General features: G+C 31.6%; 8 protein-coding genes across 20 annotated transcripts; 4 read left to right on the forward strand and 4 right to left on the reverse strand.

Moving 5' to 3' along the window:
* Positions 1 to 83: 83 nt before the first annotated feature.
* LOC126864587 (histone-lysine N-methyltransferase SMYD3) lies at positions 84 to 3,720 on the forward strand. 2 transcript variants are annotated; one of them, XM_050616081.1, is made up of 6 exons: positions 84 to 1,979; positions 2,086 to 2,327; positions 2,413 to 2,714; positions 2,820 to 3,099; positions 3,184 to 3,346; positions 3,414 to 3,720. In XM_050616081.1, the coding sequence occupies exons 1-6, from the start codon at positions 1,864 to 1,866 to the stop codon at positions 3,628 to 3,630; spliced, it is 1,320 nt and encodes a 439-aa protein (XP_050472038.1). In that variant the 5' UTR covers positions 84 to 1,863; the 3' UTR covers positions 3,631 to 3,720. The 2 variants fall into 2 exon arrangements, with proteins under 2 accessions (XP_050472038.1, XP_050472039.1); XM_050616082.1 differs by having other exon boundaries at positions 1,869 to 1,979; positions 2,042 to 2,327.
* A 155-nt stretch (positions 3,721 to 3,875) lies between these two features.
* Positions 3,876 to 7,556, forward strand: LOC126864584 (rab-like protein 6). 2 transcript variants are annotated; one of them, XM_050616072.1, is made up of 6 exons: positions 3,876 to 4,086; positions 4,521 to 4,717; positions 4,785 to 5,269; positions 5,356 to 6,137; positions 6,235 to 6,736; positions 6,816 to 7,556. In XM_050616072.1, the coding sequence occupies exons 2-6, from the start codon at positions 4,591 to 4,593 to the stop codon at positions 7,014 to 7,016; spliced, it is 2,097 nt and encodes a 698-aa protein (XP_050472029.1). In that variant the 5' UTR covers positions 3,876 to 4,086; positions 4,521 to 4,590; the 3' UTR covers positions 7,017 to 7,556. The 2 variants fall into 2 exon arrangements, with proteins under 2 accessions (XP_050472029.1, XP_050472030.1); XM_050616073.1 differs by lacking the exons at positions 3,876 to 4,086; positions 4,521 to 4,717 and having other exon boundaries at positions 4,785 to 4,891; positions 4,962 to 5,269.
* Positions 7,557 to 7,681: 125 nt separating this feature from the next.
* On the forward strand, positions 7,682 to 10,154 carry LOC126864589 (uncharacterized protein C6orf136 homolog). 2 transcript variants are annotated; one of them, XM_050616087.1, is made up of 5 exons: positions 7,682 to 7,953; positions 8,516 to 8,989; positions 9,077 to 9,165; positions 9,244 to 9,465; positions 9,562 to 10,154. In XM_050616087.1, the coding sequence occupies exons 1-5, from the start codon at positions 7,831 to 7,833 to the stop codon at positions 9,773 to 9,775; spliced, it is 1,122 nt and encodes a 373-aa protein (XP_050472044.1). In that variant the 5' UTR covers positions 7,682 to 7,830; the 3' UTR covers positions 9,776 to 10,154. The 2 variants fall into 2 exon arrangements, with proteins under 2 accessions (XP_050472044.1, XP_050472045.1); XM_050616088.1 differs by lacking the exon at positions 7,682 to 7,953 and adding an exon at positions 8,308 to 8,353 and having other exon boundaries at positions 8,523 to 8,989.
* Positions 10,155 to 10,277: 123 nt separating this feature from the next.
* On the reverse strand, positions 10,278 to 11,703 carry LOC126864594 (DNA-directed RNA polymerase II subunit RPB7). Of its 2 annotated transcripts, XM_050616096.1 has the most exons (8): positions 11,505 to 11,702; positions 11,232 to 11,341; positions 10,993 to 11,152; positions 10,866 to 10,916; positions 10,734 to 10,799; positions 10,597 to 10,668; positions 10,484 to 10,517; positions 10,278 to 10,408 (listed from the first exon to the last, which is right to left on the reverse strand). In XM_050616096.1, exons 1-8 carry the CDS (start codon positions 11,592 to 11,594, stop codon positions 10,392 to 10,394), a joined length of 600 nt encoding a protein of 199 aa, XP_050472053.1. In that variant the 5' UTR covers positions 11,595 to 11,702; the 3' UTR covers positions 10,278 to 10,391. The 2 variants fall into 2 exon arrangements, with proteins under 2 accessions (XP_050472053.1, XP_050472052.1); XM_050616095.1 differs by having other exon boundaries at positions 10,278 to 10,517; positions 11,505 to 11,703.
* A 42-nt stretch (positions 11,704 to 11,745) lies between these two features.
* Positions 11,746 to 14,755, reverse strand: LOC126864591 (exosome complex component RRP4-like). Of its 2 annotated transcripts, XM_050616092.1 has the most exons (6): positions 14,395 to 14,541; positions 14,084 to 14,324; positions 13,527 to 13,991; positions 12,876 to 13,085; positions 12,562 to 12,806; positions 11,746 to 12,472 (listed from the first exon to the last, which is right to left on the reverse strand). In XM_050616092.1, exons 1-6 carry the CDS (start codon positions 14,529 to 14,531, stop codon positions 11,905 to 11,907), a joined length of 1,866 nt encoding a protein of 621 aa, XP_050472049.1. In that variant the 5' UTR covers positions 14,532 to 14,541; the 3' UTR covers positions 11,746 to 11,904. The 2 variants fall into 2 exon arrangements, with proteins under 2 accessions (XP_050472049.1, XP_050472048.1); XM_050616091.1 differs by lacking the exons at positions 11,746 to 12,472; positions 12,562 to 12,806; positions 12,876 to 13,085 and adding an exon at positions 14,613 to 14,755 and having other exon boundaries at positions 13,365 to 13,991; positions 14,395 to 14,537.
* On the forward strand, positions 14,735 to 15,604 carry LOC126864595 (uncharacterized protein C1orf131-like). Its single transcript, XM_050616097.1, has 2 exons — positions 14,735 to 14,864; positions 14,936 to 15,604. The coding sequence occupies exon 2, from the start codon at positions 14,945 to 14,947 to the stop codon at positions 15,464 to 15,466; it is 522 nt and encodes a 173-aa protein (XP_050472054.1). The 5' UTR covers positions 14,735 to 14,864; positions 14,936 to 14,944; the 3' UTR covers positions 15,467 to 15,604.
* LOC126864586 (b(0,+)-type amino acid transporter 1-like) lies at positions 15,480 to 23,195 on the reverse strand. Of its 4 annotated transcripts, none has more exons than XM_050616079.1 (6): positions 22,771 to 23,195; positions 17,506 to 17,862; positions 16,642 to 17,390; positions 16,295 to 16,508; positions 15,904 to 16,209; positions 15,480 to 15,823 (listed from the first exon to the last, which is right to left on the reverse strand). In XM_050616079.1, the coding sequence occupies exons 1-6, from the start codon at positions 22,793 to 22,795 to the stop codon at positions 15,759 to 15,761; spliced, it is 1,716 nt and encodes a 571-aa protein (XP_050472036.1). In that variant the 5' UTR covers positions 22,796 to 23,195; the 3' UTR covers positions 15,480 to 15,758. The 4 variants fall into 4 exon arrangements, with proteins under 4 accessions (XP_050472036.1, XP_050472034.1, XP_050472035.1 ...); XM_050616077.1 differs by lacking the exon at positions 22,771 to 23,195 and adding an exon at positions 21,096 to 21,457; XM_050616078.1 differs by lacking the exon at positions 22,771 to 23,195 and adding an exon at positions 20,990 to 21,085.
* A 661-nt stretch (positions 23,196 to 23,856) lies between these two features.
* LOC126864596 (cytochrome b5-like) lies at positions 23,857 to 26,198 on the reverse strand. Of its 5 annotated transcripts, none has more exons than XM_050616100.1 (5): positions 26,063 to 26,198; positions 25,273 to 25,420; positions 25,052 to 25,180; positions 24,897 to 24,955; positions 23,857 to 24,559 (listed from the first exon to the last, which is right to left on the reverse strand). In XM_050616100.1, the coding sequence occupies exons 2-5, from the start codon at positions 25,408 to 25,410 to the stop codon at positions 24,469 to 24,471; spliced, it is 417 nt and encodes a 138-aa protein (XP_050472057.1). In that variant the 5' UTR covers positions 25,411 to 25,420; positions 26,063 to 26,198; the 3' UTR covers positions 23,857 to 24,468. The 5 variants fall into 5 exon arrangements, with proteins under 5 accessions (XP_050472057.1, XP_050472055.1, XP_050472056.1 ...); XM_050616098.1 differs by lacking the exon at positions 26,063 to 26,198 and adding an exon at positions 25,823 to 25,962; XM_050616099.1 differs by lacking the exon at positions 26,063 to 26,198 and adding an exon at positions 25,523 to 25,663.
* Between the last annotated feature and the right edge of the window lie 108 nt (positions 26,199 to 26,306).

Raw genomic sequence — 26,306 nt, forward strand, 5'->3', positions numbered from 1 at the left:
ATTTATCATTCGATCGTTTGAAAATTAAGGGAAAAAATAAAGAAACGTCCGTATTTAATAATTTTAGTGGGTCTACGCAGCCAGAAAGAGAATAAGAGTGCTCACGCTGATTGTTCTCGTTGTTCTCGAACTAGTACTGCACTATACGGCCAAGTGCTTAAAGGTATTTCATCTTAGCATATACAAGAACCTATGAAGTTAGTGATTTGCTCTGTTTGGCTCCACGCTAGCATTTACAAGAAACTATTTATGTAGTTCCACCACAAACGAGATATGCTCGTCTGTGGTTACACTCTACATGAACCTGTTTCATTGTACGATTCTACGGTGAAGTTCATACTTGTCGATCCGAGATAGACAAGTAACTCTACACACAATAGCTTTTTAGACTTAACATTAAATTTACTTTCTTCGTCATAATGTTTTGTTATAATAAAACCTGAATTTCATTTTAATAGTAATTTCAGTACTTGATGGGCTGCGAATAATATTTTTCGCGTGATGCATGTGTTTCGCATGCACGTTCATTTACAAGAGCGATAAAAATAGAAGAACAAATTAGCCATGGACAAGGATAGTTGTTCAGAATCATACCTTCCTCACCGATTTCAATGATTTTTAAATATGTTGTAGAGGGTGTGTGCCTGAACAACATTTTTCTATACATATAACCTCCGCTCGGGCCTTGGTTTCCGAGATATTCACAAAATACTGTCGGTATCACGATATCCAGTTGTTCCAGGTTTTTTTGATTAAAAAATTACTGAAAACAAAATTTTGGTATATTAAAAGCACTTAGTGATTTATAGAGCTTAACTCATATTTTCATTATGTTATACTCATTATATATTCCCTTATTTATCGAAATAATTAAATTAAAACTTTCCTGATATTTGAACGCAGTAGAAACTAGTAGTTTCTTGACCGCCGTCTTTATGACGTCAACATGTCTAGTACATGGTCGTATATACAGACCTGGACATTTCCACGGTGGGGTAAGGCTCTTACCGACCGGACGATGTTGGTCAATTTGTCTACAGAAAGGCGCCCCGATCTATTTGTTAGGATTCGTTGCACAGCGCGATCTTGTGTCTCCAACAACAAGGGTGACGACAGGACTCTTGTTCGCATACCTCAGGCGTCAAAGACGAAGCAGCGATAGATATAAATGTTCTTAGTAATTATGTCGGTAAAATAGCAAAACGTCGGTGGGCCAACGTCATCTATTTTATAATTCTATAGCTTGTTGGTGATATAATCACTGACGAATTGTCTACAATAATTTCTATGTTCGCCGTAGAAAATCGCAAAGGGCGTAAACTCTGTTTTTTTTTTTTGGCAGGTCGGTATTTCATAGCCTAAGATACGAAGTTCTACTTAATGTCATATCTATCCTATCCTTAGTCAATGGTGTAATATATATTACATCGTAGTCGAGATATGCTTTATATGGCTTTACAAGTCGGTCGCTAGCTATAGAACGCGGCCTGCGTTGCTGCCTTTGGTGATAACAATAACCATGTATACAAATGCACGAGCTCGTTGCGGATTGCAGCTGATTGCAATTGTAGACCACATCGTGACAGGTCTATGATATTTATATTGTTTTGTTTAAAACAAATCAATTAATATTTTTATCAACTCGCTGCAGGCTAATCCTGTGATCGGTCAATGCTCGATCTATCTTATGTATAAATGGACCTTAAATCATAGAGGACATAATAAAATCTGATTTTTTACACGATCGGTATTTCAGATCATGGAACATCAAGTTCTATAAGATGATAGGTCTAATCTGTACCTCGTCTATGGTTATACCTCGTCTTAAATTAAACGTTATTAATAAAAATAACTTTTTTAAAAATGAGCAAAAGTGAAAACTTTATTAAAAAAGGCACCACTATTCTTACCGCCAAACCATTTGCTTATGTCCTTTGTTCAAAATATAAAAATGTCCGGTGTGATTATTGCTTTAAAAGGTTTAATTTACATAATATTTTTATTTGTAATGCAAATTAATAATTAGTTTGCTGATTTGCAGTGTTATAATATAAGTAGAAATTATTTAAATCTTGTCACTTTTAGTGGAAAACTCTTTAGATGTTCTGCCTGTCAGTATGTTTATTATTGTAATCAATCTTGTCAACAAATGTCTTGGCCCATGCATAGTAAAGAATGTGCAAGATTAAAAAAATGTTCACCATGGGGTATATCAAATGTTGCAAGACTAATGGCACGTATAATTATAAAATTAAATCAAGGGGGAGATGAAGAAAGAGGATATTATAATGAAACTAGTTATAGGAAATTTAAGGACTTAATGTCTCGTAAGCCTTCTTTATGTTATATAAGAAAACGAATTACTATTTATATATTTCTACTCAATTGATATTTAAAATACTATCTTATTAGATTGTTCTGAGATAGAAAAGGATGAGAAAAAAATGGAACATTTTGTATGCTTATGCAATGTTTTACATAAATTTCTTGAAGATATGCCTATACCAAGTACTGCAGAATTATTGGGTATTTATGGCAGAATTACTATTAATTCTTTTAGTATATTTAATTCGGATATGAATATTGGTGTTGGTATTTATTTGGGACCTTCTATTCTGGATCATAGTTGCAAACCTAATGCTGTAGCAACCTTTGAGGGAACTACCATAACTGTTAAAGCAATAGAAGATCTTCCTTCTTTAGATTTGTCTCAGGCAAGTCTTTTAACCTTTTTTGCTTCTATAACGTTGTAATAAAATTTTTTTTTGACAACAGACAACCGTTTAAAGTATAATGTAGTTATGACTAAACGTGTATAGATAAGGATACCATACATTGATGTAATTAAAACAACGAGAGATAGACGTGCAGAACTACAAAGTTCGTATTACTTTTGGTGTGACTGTGAAAGATGTGATAAGCCAGAACCAATGGCAGAAGCAGCAGCATGTCCAAACAAACTTTGTACATATCCTTGTGCCCCGAATGCTGATTTATGTGAAAAGTGTAATACAAAATTCCCAGAAAATTTTAAAGAAATTTTTGATGAAATATCTGAGTTTACTGCATACCATCTAGAAAATATGAAGAATATTGCCTGTATCCTTCTTGTAAATAACAATAGTTATTAGCTATTTATTGATTTAATATAAGATGTAATAAATTCCTTATAAAAGATAGTAGATCTGGACGTAAGCAAAATGTGTCTCTCAAGGCAAGAAGGCATTTTACATCCTCTCAATGTGCAGTATGTACAGACTTTACAAACTGCTTTTGACTCCTCTATAAATTTGCAACATTGGGAAGAAGCTGAATCCTATGCTAAAAAACTTATTAATGGCTATTTGTAAGAAGAGCATCTTTTTGAGTATATTAAATTAATAAATAGAATGTAACTTATTTTCATATTTCAGAACATATTATGGAGAAATTCATCCGTCAACTGGAATACTTTATTTATCAATAGGAAAACTTGAGGTATATTTGAAAAAGTTAAAACAAGCTATCAAAACGTTAAGAAAGGCTAGTTCGATATTAACAATAACACATGGAGCACAACATAGTGTGATAGTAGAAAATTTGAAACCACTTCTTTATCAAGCCACTATAGAAGACTTCAGTGAATCATAACATTTTTTATGTCGATAATTTATAATTGTATATAATATATTAACAATATACAATTTACAATAAATAATTTTAGTATTTAAGAAGATGAAATTAACATTTAATCCTAAGGAAAGATTATATTCTACTCGTATATTTGAGATGTAATAATCAAGTTTTGAAAAGCACCGCTTCCATTAATACCAACTTTACAATACTACTATAGATATTTGCGTAATGTAGAAAGATATGCAAATTATGATAACGATTCTTAAGTATTTACTTTAATAGTGCTTTCCTTGATACTCCTTATAGTATTTAACAATGCTACGAATATAATAAAATAAGTGATTAATTGCCAACATTACGACAAAAAAAAATACATACAGCTGCTAAGTGACAGCTGCCCAAGTTTTATTAGATCTGTTAAGTATTACGAAAAAATTTTTATTTTCCATGGAAAATTCGATATAACATGTGGTAAGCAACTATTTTCACTTGCAAATTTATTACCAAAGCAATTAAAATAACATGTTTACTTCTCTATAATAACTGTAATGTATGCGATGTAGCATGACTGTAGTAAACATCAGATAATATCAATTCATTTAATAAATATTTTTTTTATACTTTTGTTATTTAAATTCACTATTTATACAATACTTTTGATTCCATGGATTTCAAATATAATTCAATTATGGGATATTTTTATATATTGTGTAATGTTTAGACTATTGTTCCATTAAATATTTTCTTTAATTTAAGGCAGCTTATGTTTTATTGTTTCATTTATTTTGTATAAATAATACGTATATAATTCAAGCTTGTGCTTATTTAAATACGTGTTATATTCTCTGTTAAGTCAATTTAAAAATCTATAATCTATATGTATATAGATATATATAATTTTCTAGATATCAGTTATAGGAATAAGGAAAAATCCTTATCTGAACTATCATTAGTGTAGTTAAGAAGAAATATACGATGTTCTCTGCATTTAAAAGACTAGCTGGAAAGTCAGATGGAGTTGGCAATATATCTCCTAGACCAGCTCATCAATCTATGCCAACAACTTTGCAAAGAAAATTTGCTAAAGGTGTACAATATAATAGTAAGTGTAATGAACTGATTTTGAAAAAAGGACAAAATGCTTTAAATGAAAGGAATTTTATTTTTAGTGAAAATTATTATAAAGGGTGACAGAAATGTAGGAAAGACTTGTCTATTTCATAGACTTCAAGGCCAAAAATTTATAGAGGAATATATACCAACGGAGGAAATACAAGTAACCAGTATTCAATGGAATTATAAAGCTACTGATGATATCGTTAAAGTTGAAGTTTGGGATGTTGTAGATAAAGGACGACGTAGAAAAAAGTTAGAAGGTTTAAAAATGGACAATTCGCAATCTGAAAATATTATTGAGGAGCCTGCATTAGATGCAGAATTTCTTGATGTTTATAAAGGGACCAATGGTGTCATTATTATGATGGATATTACAAAATCTTGGACATTTGATTATGTACAAAGAGAACTTCCAAAAATTCCTAACCATATTCCAGTAATTGTTTTAGGGAATCATTGTGATATGTCACATCACAGAACTGTTACATCAGATCATGTAACATACTTTATTGATTCGTTACATGAAAGAACAGCGCAAGTAAATTTATTGATCTTATTAGATATAAATGACCGGTTGAAAAGCATATTTATAACATATTATTCTACTTTATTTTACTTCTACAGGTCAGGTATGCAGAATCATCTATGAGAAACGGCTTTGGATTAAAACTTTTGCATAAATTCTTTAATCTTCCTTTTCTTCAACTGCAAAGAGAAACATTATTGAAACAGCTTGAAACTAATGAGGAGGAGACACGTTTGACAATACAAGAACTTGATCTCTTTCAAGATAGTGACGATGCCAATTATAACAAATTTTTGGATAATCTTGTTAATAGAAGAAGAGCACTTGCTGATTCTGTCTCTGCCAGTATTCTAGTCCCTAACGTTACATCTTCTTTGAGCAATCATAATATATCTTCCAATGGCAATATAAATGTAAATGCTGAAGTTAAAAGATCAGTATCTATGCCTGGCCCAATAGGAGGTGGAACTCCTATTCCAGTGAAAAATATAGATTTTAAATCAATACCAAAGAAGGAAAATTTTACAAACACTTCTGAAATTCAAGCAGTTCCTATTAAAAATTCACAGATTACATCGGTATTATCTAGTACACAAAATATTTCAAAAACAGATTCTAAAATGGCTGAACTTTTAAGTGAAAATTCTGACAGACGAGATTCAATTAGCAAACCACAATCACTTATGTCAAAAATATTTGGTAATAAAAAGGAAGATGAAATAGATAAAGGAACGCATATTAATAGCCCAAATACAAGTGTACCCTTAACTAGTGTTGAAGATTTTGTACCAGATGATGGATTGTTAGATCGATCATTTTTAGAAGATGGTAGTCAAGTTTCACCACAAAAGGTACAGCATGAGGAGCTAGATTCTGAAAGGTATACTAAGAATATATAAGTAAAAATGAATTTGTAATATGTTATTTATTTTTAATTTTTGTATTTCATATTTTATAATTTTCTATATTCTTAACAGTGATACCGAAACTGCAAATCCCTTGGTTGCCGGATATGAAGATGATTTATCATCAGCTGACGAAGCAACGCCTCCTATTCAACCTAAATTAGCTGAAAATCCATTAAGCAAACAAAAACACAAGCGTGAAACTTTATCGCACGCAGAAATAAATCCGGAAAAGCTGCGACAAATTACGAAACGTGATTCTATCTCATCTATAGACCAAGAATTACAAATATCGAACAATTATGACATAAATGAACAACAAGAGATTAACTCGGATGCATTTGATAGTTGGCTTCGACGTGATTCCAAATGGAGACAAAGTCCCGAGGGTGGTGAAGATGTAAGCAGTAATAGCACCAGAAAAGATAGATTGGAGCTGAGTGACAAAAGTTTAGACGTTAGTGTAACAAGTTCTAATGTGCATTTAGAGCTGCTCGACAATACCAGCGTACGTCATATGAGCTCCGATGGTGGGAGCCCTGTGTTAAAAGAAAAGAAAAAACATAAAGAAAAGGTACGTGTCAGATATAAAACACCTTTAGCGTAATTTCACACTGCTTAATAATATTAATTGCAAAATAAAATGCTTCTAGACGGAAGATAGAGAGAAGAAGAAGAAGAAGAAGTCTAAGGATAAAGAAAAAGATAAAGAAAAAATAGATAAAGCAGAAAAGAAGAAAAAACGTTCGCTACATCGTTCAAGAGATGAAAACAGAGAACGCGATGAACTTGAAGAATTTCTCAATGGTTCTGTAACTAGAATTGATGTTGATGTTGCCTATGAAGCGATATAGTGTTTTTTATGTAACATTTAATCTACCTTTTAATTAGTAACGCTGCCTTCTAATAACGCGCATAAAACATCATGTAATGTTGAATTATTAATATAAATTTTATATTTACAAATATCTTTCAAGCAAATAATATATGATGTAAAGATTTTGTTACTGTTCTTTATATGATAAAATAACGTTATAGATTGTAACAAAATATTTCTAACGAACCTTTTATAGTTTTGAACGTTCGATAAATTAGCATTCTGCGAATATCTAACACGCACGAATGTATTTTTGTACATTTAAATGCAACATATCGAAATTATTTATTTTAATATATTACATTTTTATCAACGATATATTTTTCAATGTTATGTTGGAAAATAATTTGAGTGCAATATGTTAACTCTTCTTTAAAATGAAAAGAATTGCATTCAATTAATGTTGTAATTGTACCAGTACCACTATTTTTTAACCTCATATATCATAGCGCAATATGTCATCGATGCAGCTTCATGTTAATAAATGTACATAAATAAACAAAAAGTTATCATATGATTTTATAACTTACTTTTCACTTAAGATATGTCTGAACGTGCTGTATTAAAATTTCAATTAAAATTTCAAATTTCCCACTAAACACAAACGCCATCTTTCCAATTTCAAACATTTGTTAAAAGTGCTTGGAAATTGTAAAGGAACATGTGTGAATATGCCGGAGGCTGTCTATAACATGAAACTAAGGTCATGCCGACAATTCTATTTTATATTACATTATATGTGTAATTAAGCAACATTGTATACAAATCAGTGAAACAAAAGATCCAGAAAAATGTCATTTTATTTACGTCCTATTTCAAATAAATTTACATCTTTTGTTAATGTACGAAAACAAGCAACTGATATCAACTATCAGTTATTAAATAATATTAAATCCTCTTTGTTTTTGGATGAAGTAAGTTATGGTTATACTAATAATTTTCGTACAATAATTGTTAATCGTTTATATTTATATGACATTTTTAATTGTCATCATATAAGACCTCCGTTTCAAGAACTCGTATTATTGCGTAGAATAACTTAACCTCAATATACTTATGTAATAATCATTTTTTCATAATAATTTATTGATGTTTTATCGTTCTCACAAAGGCATTATTAACGATTAAGTCATTTAATATTTTTCGTCGTTTTCCTATTGTTTCGATATGTTAGTATTACATAAATTTTTGAGATTTTGGAAAATATTAATTGGTAGAATTGTTAAAATGAATAGACATTGTATTGAATTTTGTTAATATATACTAACACAGTATGGAAATTCATGGCCTTCTTATTAAAAACTTTAACAGCTTGTAAGTGACAAAAGCTATGTATTAGTAAGTGGTTGTTTATTTCTGTATATCTCTCTTTTATGTGTTACTTAATTTATAATTTTACTATGATTTTTCTATTCAAATATTTTTGAAGCAAAATTTTGATAAAAAATAGATATTCAATAACTGACTTAATTATAGTTTTTAGATACGCAAGGAAGCTCAGTAATAAATGACAGAGAAAAACATTTGAATTCGACAGTTCATTTAAGTCAAAATGAACCAGCTGTTTTTGATGCTAATATCGAGGGTCATAAAAACAAAAAATATAATTGGACTAAACAGAGAATTATTAAGTTACATAAACAAAAACAAATGAATACTCAAATGCAATGTGTTATCAATTTAGATTTAGACATGACATTATTAAAGAACAATGCACAATGGGAAAAATCGTTCTTGAATTTAAGAAATAAAAGTTTTTATTTACCATATACAAAGATGGTAATGACTAAGAGGATATCTGATAATGTCTTACTTAGCTCTCAAAAGGATGGGATACTTTACGCAGAATCTGCTCCTAATGTGCGTAGTGAAAATGAGATGCAAGCTTCTGAGGATCGTAATCCAATTGAATCAAATTTACAAAATGTGTTTGATATTCTTCGTAAGGATGTATGTTTCTTTTTTGTGCAAAGAAATTATTCTAAATTGCATAAAACTTGATGAAATTTTATAAATATTAACATCTATTTCTTTCAGTTGCCACTTCTATTTGTTAAACAATTGGATTATGAAATCTATACAAAGGATTTAGTTTTTGTCAACAATATTAGAGGAACAACAAGTGTGTAAGTGCATAATGTAAAATATTTTTATTATTAATGTTTTCAAAATAAATAATACATATATTTAAAAATGTTTTACAGTGGTATCCAGCATTATTTTAAGCAAATAGCGTTTTTAAAAATAATAGGCCATTTAAAGTATGCTTTTGTTAAGTTCGAGGTTTTAAAAATGACTATGCACCCTGAGGATAACAGTATTAAAGTTCGTTGGCGTATAGTAGGTATTTCTGGTACACGTGTATTTCTCACATTTTGGAAAATTAAAATGTGGAATTCAAAAGAACAAGCAGAGAATACACCATCGTAAGTCATTTTTGTAATTCTTCTACAATTGTTTTTTATAATCCTGTTTAAATTTTTATTTATCTATATTTATATCATTTATATTTTTACCAACAGGTGGTATGATGGTTTTTCGACTTTTTATGTTAATAATGATGGGAAGGTATTTAAGCACGTCGTCGATAAAACAATGCCTGATCAAAATGTAACAGAAAAATTTAAGTCACCCATTGACGCAAAACTTGCATTATTTGTTGCTTTATCAGGTTTAGATGCGCATTTTACTCAATTTTGCTTAAAAAGATATACTAAACTGCTTCGAATAAAATAAAACAGTTATTACAATTTTTTAAATTATTGCAGCATGTAAAAGAAATAAATGATGAAGTTACATAATTAATATATTGTTTAAATTTATGTAATTATAGTTAATAGTCATGTTAAAAAATGTTCCTTTTTAATACCTTCGAATAAATTAAAATAATATAGTTGAAAAAAGCTTACGAGTAGATTAAATTATATTGATTAATATCATTAAAGCTATATAGATACGCAAGTGACAGAATTTTGTATGTGATATAATTTATATGATGAATATATATAATTTTACTTAAATATTATGCATTAGTATTTTACCGCATTGTTGTAATAAGTGATTGTTAACAAAGAAAAAGATATGTTTTGTTTTAAATACAGTTTTTGATACTGTTGTGACGTATTATTTTACAATCTCAAATTTATAATAAATAAGATATTTATTCATGATCAAGTAGATGCATGTTTACTGACGCATATATTTAAACAATATAGAATTTAAAAGGTAGTATAATAAATTAAATAAATATTCCCTACTTTATATGGTACATAAAAGTTATTATTTTATAATAAAATATTACTTTAATTTATATGCAAAGCTTACATTAGAATAATCTATGTGTTGATTGCATTCAATTACACACAAGTCCTATAAAAGAAAACATGTGTTATGAAAATGAATAATATTGTAAGAAATCACTAGGCTGATAAAACAAATATTTACCCAGATAATCATCCATCAATGTTCCAATAGCAAACTAAAATATATATAACATTAGCATTTTAACATGTAATAAAAGATATTAAGACGAAGTATTATATGTTATGAATACTAACAATTCCTGTTGCATCGACTCTTGTGCCCACAATTTTTAACCTTATCTCATCATCTGGTTGAATAATTACATCCTGGAATTTATGAATACAATTTTTAAGTTATACTTTTTTATTGTATACATCTTTTAAATACCTACCTCTTCTTTAGATTTGTAGCACGGTGGATTTATATTTGGACAAAACTGCATATCTGCTGGAATTGACTGCAAAAAGATTTAGTTATTTGCAAAATACAATCAGAATTATAAGATACATAAAAATAATCTTACATGGTGCGATATAAAACATGAAAGTGGCCCTATCTCAGCAAACATTCCAACCTAACAAAAACATAGAGGATATATAATCTTTTAAATTATACTTTCATAGAAATTTAGAACTGCACTTAATGTTTACCTTGTTTACTTGTGTTACTATAGCATCTAATACTTCTCCTTTAAATGGTCTGAATACAATGGCCTTGTATTTAACAGGATACACAACAAAACCTTGTCCTGGCTGTATGATCCCTGCACCAATGTTATCTATTGTTGTTACAGCAACTACGAAACCATATCTGAGATACCAAGAATTATTATACATAATTACTTAGAATAAATATATGCATACTACTTCAATCATAGTTTTAAACTTACTTTCCCGTACAGGTGCCTTCTACTTCAGTATACAGTTTTTGTTTCACTGTATCTAATAATTGAGGTCCAAAGTATCTAGGGTGTAATAAAATTTCGTGTTCTAACGATATCTGTAGAAATAAAATATTGAAGAAATAAATAAATAAATTGAGTAGTCGAAATAAATTATTCGCACAATATTTTATTTTAACAGACATTTTAAAATTAATATTTATTCAGGTTTTATGATTTTTAAATTATATGTATTTTATATTTTATATTAAAACAACTTACGTGATAAAACATGTTTATACCAGGTCCCCCCAAACGTTTGTATACGGAATATAACGGCCATTTACACAAATAAATAATTCCTCCAAACATAACCTCACATTTCGTATGTTTCGCGCAAAGGCCGTCAGATCTGGCTCTATAATTATAAATTAACAGTTTCGAATCTTTTAACTTTATACCGGACAATTATTTTGGTAAAATTAGGTAGAAGTATATATTTTATAAGAGAAAAAACGTAACATTGATATTTAATGCAGAAAATAATTTATTCTCATGTATTTTATAGATAAATACGATTCTCAAAGAAACAAAATTTCTGATATAAAATATTGCATTAATTTATCTAATATTCGTTTCACAAGCTTTCGTACTAATTTACAATTTACATAAGAAAATAAAATTATTGATTATCATCATCTACAAAATTTAATTTTCGTTTAATTTCTAAAGCTAATTTATATCCAAGTTCTGGTCGGCGATCTTTTCCTTCGACCATTGCTTTCACTTGACTTGAATTTACAATTACGCCATTATCAGCTATAACAGTAGCTTTAGTTTTTTCAATGTCAACAAGGTCTACTCCTCGACTACAGTCATCGATGAGAATAGTCCGATAACCGTTTGTAAGTGCATCTACTGCAGTAGCCCCGACGCAAACATCATAGGCTAATCCACAGATATATATATCTGTCGCGCCCTTTTCTTGTAATTGTGAAGATAGACTTGTTTCCATCATCTTTTTATTATCCCAGAAAACGGAATATGAGTCTACTTCTGGATTAGTTCCTTTGTATATCTTAATTGCATTGTCTACAATTTTCAGATCTTTATGAAGTTCAGCACCCCAAGAGTCTTGAATGCAATGACGCGGCCAAAGTCGTTGCTTTAACAATGGCGGACCTCTGAATGTTATAGTATCATAAACTTGTGCTGCTTCTTTTGAGATTCCGCTACTAGGGTCAACATCTCTGTAAAAAATATAAAATATTCAATTTGTAAATTACGTTGAAAACATAAATCTATTAACTTAAAATCAAAATCGATCTAGATTAATTACCTTAGATGTAAATTGTCAATAAAAGATACGTGATCCATAGGGTGCCAATCAAGAGAATAAAACACTGCATCAAATTGTACAATTTCTAATAAACGATTAATTGGTTCAATTACTTCTGAACCATCATGCTGGGCAGCACATTGCTTAATATTTAGGGAACCTGTTATGAAATCGTTTTGTACATCCACGATTAAAAAGGCGCTCTTTGGACGAGTGCATGTTTTAATCCATCGATTCCAGCATATCTAAGATAACATAAACTAAATGACTTGATAATCATTTCAACAATATAATATTTACAAATGTATAAATACCTCAAATTCTTCTCTGTCAATTTTTCCATCTCCGTTCAAGTCAAATATAGAATACATTTCCTTCAATTGATTTTCATCGACGTTGTAAATTTTCCCACGATCATTACGAAATAGTGCACGACAAATGAATTCAAATTCCGTAATCGACAAATATCCATCTCCATCTTTATCAAATGCAGTAAAACATGCATCCATGTTCCTTTGATGTGACTTCTTGCGTCTATGTTATTTGTTTAATCAATAACCGCATTAGCAATGTGCGATTACATTATATATCATTTTTCAAGTCTCTTTAAGGCTGCAGTAAGTTATAAAACTCTTGTAATATATGTGTCACACATGCACATCATTTTAATTACACTGCAGTGTTTTGTTTATATATTTGCATTACTATTTGTATACTAATAATATAGCATTATCAACATCAAATATCATTTAATAGTGCCGAAATAGCAAATAATTTGATATAAGGAAATAAGATAAATAAAGTTTAACCTTTTAAATTTTCTTATTGCTTTATTTTACATAAAAAATTTATGATAAAGTATAAATTTTTTTCATTTGTCTATGTACTTATCTGTACAAGATCGGAACAAAATATTATTGTTGTGTTAGTCTTTGATGAGTTAGTAGCGACACATCAATTATTACCTCTGGTTCCAGCAATTCATTTACCTTATATTTCATAGATTCTTCATAAGCGTATGTAACAGATGTATCTGTAAGTTGGATATTACATTGTGCTAAGATTAAAATACAATTACGTAATCGTGCGCAAACTTCGCGGTTTACTTGAGGAATCCTTGACAAATCCTGCGTGAAACCACCTTCTGATCTATCAGTATCTTTCTTACTAGCTCCGATCCATATATAACCATTATTTCCTAATATTAGGCTCGCACCATTTGCCAAATTGTGAAAATGGGTTTTCTTTCTTTTTATAAGAGCCGGTGATACTTTCAACATTATACCCTGAGACAATTTACCATACTTTAAGACCCTAGTGTGCAATGAGAGCGAACCATCAACAAAAGTACTTTGTACTTCTGCACAAATTAAATCTCCTTCCTGGAGATATCTTCTCATAGTTTGTTCATCTTCTGCAGATCTTCTCCTCTACAAATTATATACAAGATAGCATTGCCTTGAAACTTATAAACAACTTAACATACGTAAACTATATGAGAAATTATATTATTATATCGCACCAATTCACCACCAGGTAAATTAACACTAGACAGCAATAATACAGAATCAAGTTTGGAATTTGTGTCAACTTTCCATCGCTTCTGTTGTACCTCGGTTATACGACCGACAACTACATCTCCTATTTCACCCTGATAACGTGCTTTCAAAGGTCTTATCGAAATAAGTTTATTTACTTTTTCTAAAACGCCAGCTACAGATGCGCGTAATGTGTTTTCATCATCCACGTATGTCCCATGTCCTCTAACAAAATTGACATGACGAATGAATCTTTTTCTTTCTTTCTTACATTAATAAAATTTACGGTATTTACCTTAAAAAGTCAGGCTGACTAGAAATCTCCTCTCCTGGTGTATATATTCGAGGTTGTATGTCTTCATTCTTTATTATATTTAAATCGACTCTATTTACTGCCAAACGTACATTAATAGGTGGATATTCTTCCATCATAGATGTCTGTAATCGTTTTTATACTGTACATATATGATAATTAATATCTGCATAAGTATGTTGTATCTTATTTAGTATTACGTTGTAACGATAATATTTGAGGTTATGTGAAATACGACGAAAGATGTGAAGTACACACGTATAATATTGCAAAAAATTGCTGTCTGATAAATTAGAAATTAATTATTATAATGATTATATATGTCCAAATAACAAATAATAAAGCAACGATAAAACAACGAGAGAATTAAATTTGTAATAAATTGATATTTATTATTTTAGCAGTGAGTAAAGGATGATTGTGTATTCAAAAGAATTTTAATCTCGTACATAGTAAGTAAATATACATATATTTAGGTGAAATAAATGGTATAAACTGATAATAACAATAATTACGTTTTCAGTATTTTATAATGGAAGATTTTATTCCAACAAGAGTATCAAAAATAAAAAAGGACGCCGTGAAGGAATTCGTATCGGTAAATTATGAAAAACCAAAGAAAAAAGTAATAACTATTGAAAGTAAAGAAAACAATGACGTAGAAAATTCTAAATTCAACGTAACAAAAAACGAGCGGAATGAAAATGACAAAAGAAGAAAACAGGAACTAGAAATGAAACGTGTCAGATACGAGGTTATGAAATTCGGTATGTCTGGTTTTAAAGGAGAAAAAGCAAAAGAAGCGGAAATAGCGCTCGCTGTAAGTTTAGGAGCAAAACCTCCCAAAAAGAAGTATATTAATTATAAGATATTACAACGTGAAAGGAAAGCTGAGAAGGAAACACGGCAAAATGACGTGACACATGCATCAGGTCTTGAAAAAAGTCTATCAAATCATAAAAATAAAAAAGCGCGGTGGAAGCGCGGTTCTGATGGTTTACTGAATGTTTATGGAAAAGTAAATAAGAAAACATTGGGTAAAAATCAAAAATAAAATTTTAACCATAAACATTTAAAATACTTTTAGTTGCTCTGTTCAATAGTTACAACGTTAACTAATTGTCTAACAATAATGTGTTTCATGTAATGTATATTATATATGAGTAACAAGTAATAAAATAATATTTTTATATATTTGTGAATTCATTCGGGCCAGCCTTAAGCTTCGATAAGAGGTTACATATCTTTATCTATTCATATTTAAAATAGACATTCGTATCGTGTTCACTATGCCACAGTGGAATGATTTGGCATTTAAAAAATCACACTTCTGCATCTGATCGAAATCAATCAAACGCTGCGGCCGTTGGTGCGACTTCGAGTAACATCTGAAGAAAGGCATTCACACCTTCTGCGAACAGAATGAATAATGCAAACGAGTTTCTTTATCTTGCGTCAATTTATTCAATTAACTTTCTTTAATGATCTTACCCATAAACTTGGGCACGTATCCGTATTTAACAAACGGGAGGTAGACAAGCATGCCCGCTAATATGAACCCAGCCGCATACAGGTATTCAATTTGAGGGTTATCGATGATTGGCGCTACAATCAGGTACGCAGAGATTCCAAGTACGAGAACAGGTATTATCAGCGGACATTTATATGGTCGTGGATGATTCGGTCTGGTCCTTCGCATCACTAATAGAGCTAGCATTGCTCCACCATAAAAGATCCAAGCAGTGAACGAAAAAAAGTCGATCAAGGAATCAATGTTTCCGGATAGCACCATTGCTCCTAATCGATGAGGAGATATTTTACCGAGTACTTAGTGGAATAGATATATGAACGTAATGAAATGTGAAATTTGTGTAAAAGGTACCTGCAACGAGGGAATGGAAGATAAGTCCTGGTGCAGGAGTAAAGCGTCGTACGTGAACATAACTGAGACAGTCAAGTAGGTGACCCTCTCGAGACGCGGCAAAGCAAAGTCTACCCGCTGCAAAAAGAGTGCCATTTGCGGAACCGAACGTGCTAATCGCAACCGAAAGTGGCATAAGCCATGCCATAACGCCAAGAATTCGATTTCCAAAAGTCTGCAAAATATTAGTCCATATTTCTTTATCATTTGAATCATTACAAATACGAATTACTAATTGAATTTCAACCCGACTCTCTGCTTTAATACTCGACTTCTATGATAAAGGATAACATTAAAAATTGTCTTACCACTGCAACAGCTTCGCTTTCGATCATCTCCGAAGGTGACATCACGGCCAGGTAGGAGACATTTATCAATGCGTAACATAGCGTAACGAGGGGTATACCAATCATAATGGACCGTGGTAGATTTTTGGAAGGATTTTTGATTTCTTCGGTGACATAATTGAGATTATTCCATCCATCGTACGCCCACAAACCAGTATAAAAAGCCGTGGCTAATCTGCCTATATTAACGGTACTACCGTCCACGGTATCGAAAGCGCCTTTCAGATGCTGCGTATTACCCTGTATCAACTTATAAGAGCCACCGGCAATTACAACGAGTATGGCGATCAATTTTGCTGCGGTAAACGCGTTTTGTACACCTGTGGCTAGATTAACGCTGTAACAGTTCACTAACAGTATAAGTATGATCGCCAGGAGTGCAACGATTTTGACTACTTCCTCGGGTGGATCGCAGTCGGCCGCAAAGGCTTCAACCGCGTACTGCGCGAATGACAAACAGATTATCGCCATCTGAGATGGTTTTAAGACCAAAGTGGAAACCCACGAGAAGAGGAAAGCAGGTGGTGCACCGAATGCGTCCATAAAGTAAGCGTACTCGGCGCCGCTGCTCGTATTCATCGTACCCAGCTCGGCGTATGCTAACGCACCGCACAGACTCAACATGCCGCAGGCCGTCCATACGAGGAAGCTGATTCCGATACTGCCGGTTCGAACCAAAAGCCCTGACGGCGAAACGAATATCCCAGAACCTATCGTTTCGTAATTCGACGACGAAGAAGAAGAAGAAGAAGAAGAAGAATTTGAGATTGTACTATTTCTAATTAACCGTATAAGATTTTACTGAAATCGTATAGATTGCTCTACCTATCATGGTACCAACGATTAGAGCCACCCCACTGACGAGTCCCACCCGTCTCTTGAGGTGAACAGAGTTGTTCTCCTCTGGGTCCGCCCCCTCCAGCCCTCCACCCCCTCCACCACCGTCTTCATCATCTCCCAAATCCCCAGATTTAACTTCTTTCTGTTTCCGTTCGTGTAGCTGTTGTTGTTCCTGTTGATGTTGGAACGGAGACGTAATCGGGTTCCAGCCATTGCTGTTGCCGTTGTTTCTGATCGATCGAGAGACCAACGTCGTTTCAGGAATCCCATTCCATCCACCGCTTTGTAACTGCTGTTGCGATTGGTTCCCGTTACTTGTCTGTGGATCATGTCCCACGGTAACTGAAATCATTCGTATTATTTCGCTTACTAAAAATCATTCTTATTCTTACATCGAACAAATTGGATCTTTCAAACATCATTCGATATTGCTATATGACATTACTACGTTATGTTATAGGGGTATACCGTCAATCGAATCGAAGGTTCACAGAAATGGATCGTACGGTTACCTTCGTACATAATTTATCAAGCTTTATTATCGACAATTTCAACCAGCTCCTCGACCTTGTAAATGGTACAATTTTTCGCTAAGATATACGACTTTGCTCTGTCATTAACTGACATTTATAAAGATGGTTTGAACGTTAACGTCCAGTTTTTTACGTCCGCTCCACACATTGTGATAAACGTGAACAAAAAAAAGGTTGCCAATAATTTCACTTAAATTGCGTATGAACGAACTGTCGTTAAAGTCACTGTAAAACGATTTACGAAATAAACACGTGAGAATAACGTGAAAATACACGTGAAAATAACGTGAAAATAACGTCAAAAAACGCAACTATCGGGCAGGTTTCCTCGCGCGACTAATGAAAGATATTAGCATACTTCGGAGAACCGCGACGATCTAAAAAGTGACAAATCGTTGAATTTATACTTATATCGTCGTGTGACGTACATTATTATATTATTATAGTCGAGATGTTGTTGCTACCGTAATAGTTCGTTTGGCCAGACGCCAAAGATTTCTCGTGGCTAAGATCGGTCTGCCTTCTTTATACATATTTCACCGTCCAATAGACCGTGAAATATAAACCCGTTTTTCGGAATTTTTACGCGGCTATTAGCTCGACCGATACCGGAAATATTGGTAATGTTATCGAACGAACTCGATACCGAGTTTGTTAATCGTTTTTTTAATAGATTGCTTGCTATCGATCTTTTCCTACGCCAGCCTATATCGTGTACATTGATAATCAAAATTATCAATAATAGCATCGATACTGAATACGAACCGGTGGTAAATGTTTTTGAAAATAGAGAAGCTTAAAACATTTATTTTATCGAGCGCGTGACCATGGGTATTAGGTGTATTGCATTCTTTCGACCGAACCTCGTACTACGCGAGACGTTCGTGGTTTCATCTTCAAGGTGACCTTTGAATAAATTATTGATTTTCCTGTTAACGTATCTACGTTAACAGTTTATCATTGTATCGGATTTAAATAACGTCTACGTACTTTGAAATATCGGATATCTTCAATATATCAGAAATCCATGTACGTAATACTGGAAATATTTCACCTTCTCTTTCTCTAATTTCTTTATTCGTTTAAATGTATAAAAAAATTGAAAAGTTGATTAAATGAACGTTATAAAATTCACGAGACGTATCATTTTAATTATAGTTTAGTTTGCACTTTCTTTATCGGCGAGCGCTTTGAATAGCTTCATAACGGAGACGTTTATAAAAACTGCTGACCGTTTATATTTCTAAATGGTAGCATATCGTTTAACCGTGTAGCTGTACAATTCTTTTAATATAACCGAGTACAACATCGAGTGTGAAATACTATCAACATTTGATTAAATAAAGTTCGTTGATGCGATGGAAAGCGCAGTTGAACGTATCGTAGCTATGTTTAAGCTGCAATAAGAAGTCTTGCGAAAGATTTGTGTCTAAACTATCCTGGTTTAGTTATCGATAATATATCAAAAAAAAATGACGCAATATGACAAGAGATGCGCGCGTGCGTTATTTTATAAAGCGTTATGTACAAATGTGAAAGAAAATAAATATACGATATAAAAATGGAAATATAACATTATTATACCCTCTATTAACGAGTATTACCGATTAAACGATATTATTATTGTTTTGTGTAAAGGTATAACAAGTTTCACAGTTTTTAACGACTGAAGAGGAAGAATGTCACTAGAGGAGGATAATTACCAATGAATATTATGCATGACCAATGACGAATTACAAATGAGTTAATAAAATTCGTCGAATCGGTAAGACGATATGTTAACACGGATATTTGCAATATGATGCGCTCATGCTTCTACGCAAAGTCTACTACCATAGCCTCCCCACCTATCGTTTAACGTGTGAAATCAACTCATAAAGAGAACCTTTTAATTTTTTAATTTAAATTATGCTTTCTGTTATATTTTTATTGTCTACGTCAAGACTTTCATTTACTGCTACTGATACATACGTATACTATATATGCTTCTAAACCGTGTTAATGCCTATTGTGATAAACTGTCGTAATGATCCAATTGCGTTTAATTGATCGTTCGTGCGAAAGAAACCGATCTCTGTGCGACATCTTGTATGAAAGAAGATTTTGCCTACGACTGAAGGTCGAACTGATTATAAAATGAACCAATAAAAAATGAAGATATAAATAGAAAACAATTATTAAAGGGCTATTATAAACTACCATACCTCTGAAAAAAAACCAAGAAGATGTTAGAATCGAGCTGAATTCAAAACATATACTCTAATTGCATTTACTAGGCTGAACGTCGTCGTATCAATGTGTAATGCATTTTACGCCGTTCAATAATTGTATCAAATTCTATACAGTCAACGATTCTTTAGTCGTAGTGATCCATTCGACGAGCTATCGAAACGGATTGTTTTTTTCAACCATTTTCATCAACCTACATATATACGTAATTTTAATCGATTCACCGGGCTCAAAATTGTAGCAACACGACAAAGTGTGGTATACTTCGCTATATTTAAATGTAAATACTTGGTCATTCTCCGTGTTACGTAAATAATGATGGAGAATATTCAATTTACTCTTAACGTCAAATCGCAAAATTGTTCGTGTAAAACTGCTAATTTACAGTCGTATGACATTGGTTAATGGTTTTTGTTTCATTTTATCGATCGTTATATTTCTCATTGTCTGTAACTTTACTTGCAGGGAAGACGACTTTTAACTCTTTTGTTTCACAAACAATGTCTACTCTTAAAAAACGGTTTGTATATAGACGGAATCGAAAGATGGCAACAGAAGTCTCTGATTCAAGATGTAATTATCTTACTCGGTGCATTTCGCGTGTGACGTGTTCGATTGTGAGAAGATCATGAACGAGCTTCTAATAACCGTAGCGTTTAGAATAGCAAGGTTCTTACGATAAAATCAACACCGCTTAGAACACGTACCACCTAACCCAGATAGTAACCGAACACCACAAAGGCAAGCAAGACGCATTGGTTTGCATAGAAACTACAATTGGCTTAAACGGAATACGCGTCGTAGAGTACTTACTTGTCGTTGTCTGTTCGTTCAGCGATTCGTTAAGAAGTCGTTGTTCGTCTATTTGTAGCCACATCGCGACCAACGCGTATTCATCGTGAAATGTTAAAAATAATCCCGAGACTCTCGCACGATATCAAGATCGATATCGGATGATATATAATGATCGATTATCCATAAAAGTTTATACCTTTCGAGAATATAACGCTGCGCAATTTCTCGAGTCAAAAAAATAACTTCTCATATCCGTCTCGTTACTTAAAAATTATCGCGTACATTTATTGACCGTTTCATTAACGCCAAAACATATGCTATCCTGATAAATGATAAATTTCTATTTGCAACGGAAACGAAAAACCACTTGCGCAAAGTGTCTTAAAATACACCTATGGGCTAGATTTAACATCTGGGTGAACCTGGAAATTTGATTCCTTCTTGTAAAATAAAAATAAACAAGAAAAAAGACGAACGCGTATATCGTACATATATATGCAAATGGAATGGCAACGAATACTTTAAATTAATTTGCTATTGCTCTTGATAAGTTTAAATAGAAGAGCAGAGATATATTCTTGGAGTCTCGTACGAATTTCGAATACACACCACGCATATTCGGGTTCCTTGTTTCATGGAATGATGCAATTCTTCGTGCAATTTGGCTGTTAAATTTATTCGCTGTATTAATGTCCCGCACTTTTTCTTTGACCTTATCATTTATACTTCATTAAACGCGATATTATCGTTCCTCTTTATCTTATTTTAAAGCAGTTCGCTAAATCGCTTATGCCAATTATGATCGATTGTAAATAATTAAGATTGTAATGAAAGGATTTGAAACACGTAGCTTTTTAATATATTTTAAATGTTATATGGATTTTCTGGCATTCTGTTTTAATCCATCAGTCCAATTAGAATTGTTTTCTTTGATATCAATAAATGTAAAATCGCAGGAAATAAAAAATGAGATTTTTATAAATTATAAATAATATGACTTACTTTTTTTGTCTCTTTACATATTACATATTTTTTGCTAAATTGTAAAATATAAAATATCGCGCTCTGTAACGCGTAATATGAAGTTTTGCTCGTCGTTATCGTGTTATAGAATATATACAAAAGAGAGACATAATTGGCTTCACGAAATGTAAATCGCCGTACATCTTGGCACACACGTGTTTTCTGGTTCTATAACTAACACAAATACGTACCAACAGGTTTTATTTAATCGATGAATTACCAAAACATTTTATCAACACGATAATAACGATATCGATTATAAGCTGATCTATAGCCTTCTATTAAACAATTAATTCGGAATAAGTTTCCGTTCTAATTTATTTACCGGTTTAAAGATAATAAAATCCGTCGGTTTTTGTTCGAGTATATATCGTATTGCGAATGTGTCTAGGCTTTGTGATCTAATCATTCTTTATGGGCTTATCAATTTCTTTAATTTCATGAAAATCAAATACCGTTCGCATAATGACGCGCTTTGTACAGTTCATCAATGCCAATGAGAAAGCTTTTCCAAGAATGCAAGTCGCGTTTATGAATGAGCAACCTGATGAGGGTAAAAAAGCGCGCGAATTTTATCAATTACGAATAAATGGCTGCTCTCTCCATAAAAGGTTCAGCATTAAGACACGATGATGAATAATAATTGCAAATGAGGAAAAATGTCGCTCACCTCGTTTGAAGGGCGCGACATGCATGACTCTAAGAGGGACCGATAAGAAGGGCGGACTGTGAGACCGCCTCTCATGACACCACGCCGACTTTTCGAAGCAACCACTGTCTCTGCCCTATACAGCTGTCTTCGACCCGCCGTCTGCTTCTTTCCTGCGCTAAATTCGCTCGCAAATTTCTAGTTCTCGTTTCAACGGGCGACTTTTACGTACGCCCTTCTTTCCGCTTCGGATTTCGAACAATAATAATTTGTTCGAACGCTACAGTTCTCTTTTATTCGAATCGAGTATTTCCGAATTCGAATGTCGTCGATGATATCAACCGTATAATGCGAATTTGCGTATGCCTTCTATGTGATTATAATATTCTGACTATTTCCAACACGATTCGCACCAATCCACCTCTCACGATGAACTGGATGTTCGGCAGAGGGAGACATACCCGCCAAAGAACGAACAGGCACGAGATCGGGAAGGGGAAATTGAAAGTGCGACAAGGAAAGGAAGATTGTAGCACGAGCGCCTAGCGTCGGCGCTCAAATTCGCTCGATATCGTTTTTCCCTCTTTCGACTTCTATTAGATATCTATTAATTTATTTTTTCATACATTGAATACTTTCCGTTTTCCTATCATTCCACTATTAGGCATGTTGCCAGTTTCAGTAGATGGTAAATATTTGAAAATTTTTATCCACGTCTACGTGTAATTACATAGATAGAAATATGCAGTTTGTCATATAAAATAAATTGATAAAATGATAAATGATACAGAGAAAATTAAATAAGTAGGATATAGATATGTTTAAAGTACACCTTCACTTTTTATGCAATTATAAGAATAATACTGATCATAGGTAAATGTGTGAAATAATGTTACAAGTAGTAATAACAAGACTGTAAATTTCAATATTATTGACTAAGTAGCTCTACGTTACAACTGAAGACCATATTTGCGTTTTAACAAATTATAGTAAGTAATTATAGTATAAAAGTCATGCTTTTATTATATTCAAGCGATTTTAATAAGATATATATATATATATTTATGAGATAATGGATTATTAAATTATTAAATACAATATTGGAAATATAATAGAACATATTTTATAATATATATAATTTTACAATAGAAAACTTAACAATTTCATTCTCATAATATTACAAAATATTGCATTGTTGATTATACATGTAAACTAATTTTAAATATGTTTTTGACAAATGCAACTTTAAGAATTCTTCTAAATATTGTTTAAATATATTTTTTAAATAATTCTTAATTTGCTCATATATTCTTTAACTAAGTGTAAATATCTTTATATATACAATCAGAATGGTAATTGCAATCAATGTGTTTTTAAAATATTGATCTGGAGCCAATTCTTGTTCCTTTGTTTCACAGGAACTTCTGTACCAGTATGTAAATAAAATTACTTTATTTTTGTACTTGCAGTTAATATAATTCGTATTATTACATGTGTATGAAACGCGCGCGCGCGTGTTTATATATATTTTAGCTTAAATATAACAAATGAATTTTTGTTTTATAAATGTTTTTATGCTAGGCCAGTTTGTGTGTGCAATTTCATGTCATAAAACAAGACTGTAGTTATGTGCAATATACATAGTACTCTTTGATTAGTTATTTATAACATTCGTTTATGTATAATACAAATTACAAAAAAATAAATATCAGGAATGATTCAGTGTGCTTTAATAAAGTAACGATAGACAAGAGTCGCCAGTACCCCAAGAGCAATTGGAATCAGCCACGATCGCCAAGAACCACTGCAACTGGCAATGATCACATCACGATGCTGCACTGACTATTTACATATCACAAATTTTGAATTCTCATAATTTTATGAGTTTGAACAGCACAATTACATATGATACAATCATATGGTGACTATATATCAAAATAAAAGATATTGCTATAAGTATAATTTTATAATATACTCAGATTTTTAATTGTGCTATCCAATCGATATAAATGACGATGACCGATAATAAATACAACACCAATATAGAAAAGATGTTAATAATAAAATTGTGTACCTGTAATACTTTGGTTAGTAATATATATATATATATATATGTATAATACTAACTAATATATAAAAAAATATACCTTGAATTATCTACATCAGACACATCAGTTACATCACTGCTTCCCTTTGTTCTTTCCTCCTAAAATTAACAATTTGTTAGTCCTTAATTATTGTTATTGGTAGAAAAGGTAGAAATTGGTAAGAGAGACATAAAATTATTAAACCTTATACATACTTCTACTAATTCTCCAATTTTGAATATCTCCATTAATTCTCTTGCATCACTTGAATGACCAATATCTTCAAAGGCTTCTGTACAATCTTGACCACCTTGTTCCAAAAGAACTTCTTCTCCACCAGGATGCTTGAATTTAAAATATAAAATAAATATTTTTATATGCAGTTCTATTAAAAAATGTCAATTATAAAAGAAATACATATAAAGTATATAATTACACTTATAAATTGAGTCACATTGTAAACTTTATTGTGAATAATAAACCACAGATCTTTACTATCATTATGCTTAGCGACTTCTTCCCGCGTGTAAAATTTGGTATAAGCGGTATCAACAGTGCTATTTTCGGACGCCATATTTTTTCTTCTGCAGTGGACAATATTTTAAAGTAAATATATAAGTATTATATAAATATTACTGAAAAGAATGAATAAAATATTGAAATGTGGTAAATGATGTATTATTTACAGTGCTCAATACGCTAAGCTCTGTTTGAAAAATACAAATCACGCAAAAATTTTATTCCGCGGCTTATACGTTAGCTACGACTGTAGCTACAGTCTGAATTCTATGAATCAGTTAGTGAGTGATTCGTATACTCATAATAGTAATATTGACCCTATTGACCGCTGAAGAGATCTGTAAAATTATTTATTTTTTCAAGGTTATCAGGGTTATCTAGGTTATTTTTTTTTTTTTTATTGTTCCTATTTAATTTTAAATAACGTATTAGGAACTATAAATATTACTTTTACAATATAAGGATACGTGCTTTTATGTAAATTGGGTATTTAACAAATGTTAGATACTATATAATATTATTTACAAAATTTTAACATTCATAGCTTATTGTAATGACAAATTTTATCCTATAAGTTAACAGTATTTGTCGATGTAGTAATATAAACAATTATATTTAGGTATAAAACGTAAATTGATTTAATTCTATTTAAATATTTATATGGTTATCTTTTATATCAGTTCTTAATTAATAACCCAAAACCTCACACTTTGAAGTTGAACCAATAGGAAATCACCGATTTCAGTTATGTAAGTATCTAAACTAATGATTATAGGTTACAGCTACACCATAAAGCATTTTTTAGAATGCTAGTGTTTATATTGAATGCAGTTCTGTTGATGGAATACGAACGAATATTTTTATGTAAATTGATATTATGATAAATAATTCTTGATATTTTATTTTAGCGTTGGCAAGTGATGTTTAAATTTTACGGAATACGATTAATTT

This window comes from Bombus huntii, chromosome 4 (assembly GCF_024542735.1).
Source record: "Bombus huntii isolate Logan2020A chromosome 4, iyBomHunt1.1, whole genome shotgun sequence".
In the NCBI taxonomy this organism is placed as follows: domain Eukaryota; kingdom Metazoa; phylum Arthropoda; class Insecta; order Hymenoptera; family Apidae; genus Bombus; species Bombus huntii.

Bases quoted from the DNA above. Each gene is read 5' to 3' on its own strand.
- LOC126864595 (XM_050616097.1), top strand. From the start codon at position 14,945: ATGGAAGATTTTATTCCAACAAGAGTATCAAAAATAAAAAAGGACGCC.
- LOC126864584 (XM_050616072.1), top strand. From the start codon at position 4,591: ATGTTCTCTGCATTTAAAAGACTAGCTGGAAAGTCAGATGGAGTTGGC. The intron at 5,270-5,355 runs GTAAATTTATTG...TTACTTCTACAG, and splicing joins TACATGAAAGAACAGCGCAA to GTCAGGTATGCAGAATCATC. The intron at 6,737-6,815 runs GTACGTGTCAGA...AAATGCTTCTAG, and splicing joins AGAAAAAACATAAAGAAAAG to ACGGAAGATAGAGAGAAGAA.
- LOC126864596 (XM_050616100.1), bottom strand. From the start codon at position 25,410: ATGGCGTCCGAAAATAGCACTGTTGATACCGCTTATACCAAATTTTAC. The intron at 24,956-25,051 runs GTATGTATAAGG...TGTTAATTTTAG, and splicing joins AAATTGGAGAATTAGTAGAA to GAGGAAAGAACAAAGGGAAG. The intron at 24,560-24,896 runs GTATATTTTTTT...GATCATTGCCAG, and splicing joins TCTGATGTAGATAATTCAAG to TTGCAGTGGTTCTTGGCGAT.
- LOC126864594 (XM_050616095.1), bottom strand. From the start codon at position 11,594: ATGTTTGGAGGAATTATTTATTTGTGTAAATGGCCGTTATATTCCGTA. The intron at 11,342-11,504 runs GTAAGTTGTTTT...TTATTTCTACAG, and splicing joins GTATAAACATGTTTTATCAC to ATATCGTTAGAACACGAAAT. The intron at 10,518-10,596 runs GTTAGTATTCAT...TATATATTTTAG, and splicing joins GAGTCGATGCAACAGGAATT to TTTGCTATTGGAACATTGAT.
- LOC126864589 (XM_050616087.1), top strand. From the start codon at position 7,831: ATGTCATTTTATTTACGTCCTATTTCAAATAAATTTACATCTTTTGTT. The intron at 7,954-8,515 runs GTAAGTTATGGT...ACTTAATTATAG, and splicing joins CCTCTTTGTTTTTGGATGAA to TTTTTAGATACGCAAGGAAG. The intron at 9,166-9,243 runs GTAAGTGCATAA...AATGTTTTACAG, and splicing joins ATTAGAGGAACAACAAGTGT to TGGTATCCAGCATTATTTTA.
- LOC126864586 (XM_050616077.1), bottom strand. From the start codon at position 21,159: ATGTGGCTACAAATAGACGAACAACGACTTCTTAACGAATCGCTGAAC. The intron at 17,863-21,095 runs GTAAGTACTCTA...GAATGATTTCAG, and splicing joins GAACGAACAGACAACGACAA to TTACCGTGGGACATGATCCA. The intron at 15,824-15,903 runs GTAAGATCATTA...TTCTGTTCGCAG, and splicing joins ATACGTGCCCAAGTTTATGG to AAGGTGTGAATGCCTTTCTT.
- LOC126864587 (XM_050616081.1), top strand. From the start codon at position 1,864: ATGAGCAAAAGTGAAAACTTTATTAAAAAAGGCACCACTATTCTTACC. The intron at 2,328-2,412 runs GTAAGCCTTCTT...CTATCTTATTAG, and splicing joins ATTTAAGGACTTAATGTCTC to ATTGTTCTGAGATAGAAAAG. The intron at 3,100-3,183 runs GTATCCTTCTTG...AAAAGATAGTAG, and splicing joins AAATATGAAGAATATTGCCT to ATCTGGACGTAAGCAAAATG.
- LOC126864591 (XM_050616092.1), bottom strand. From the start codon at position 14,531: ATGATGGAAGAATATCCACCTATTAATGTACGTTTGGCAGTAAATAGA. The intron at 14,325-14,394 runs GTAAATACCGTA...CAATTTTGTTAG, and splicing joins AGTCAGCCTGACTTTTTAAG to AGGACATGGGACATACGTGG. The intron at 13,086-13,526 runs GTAATAATTGAT...AGACGCAAGAAG, and splicing joins ATGAATTGCTGGAACCAGAG to TCACATCAAAGGAACATGGA.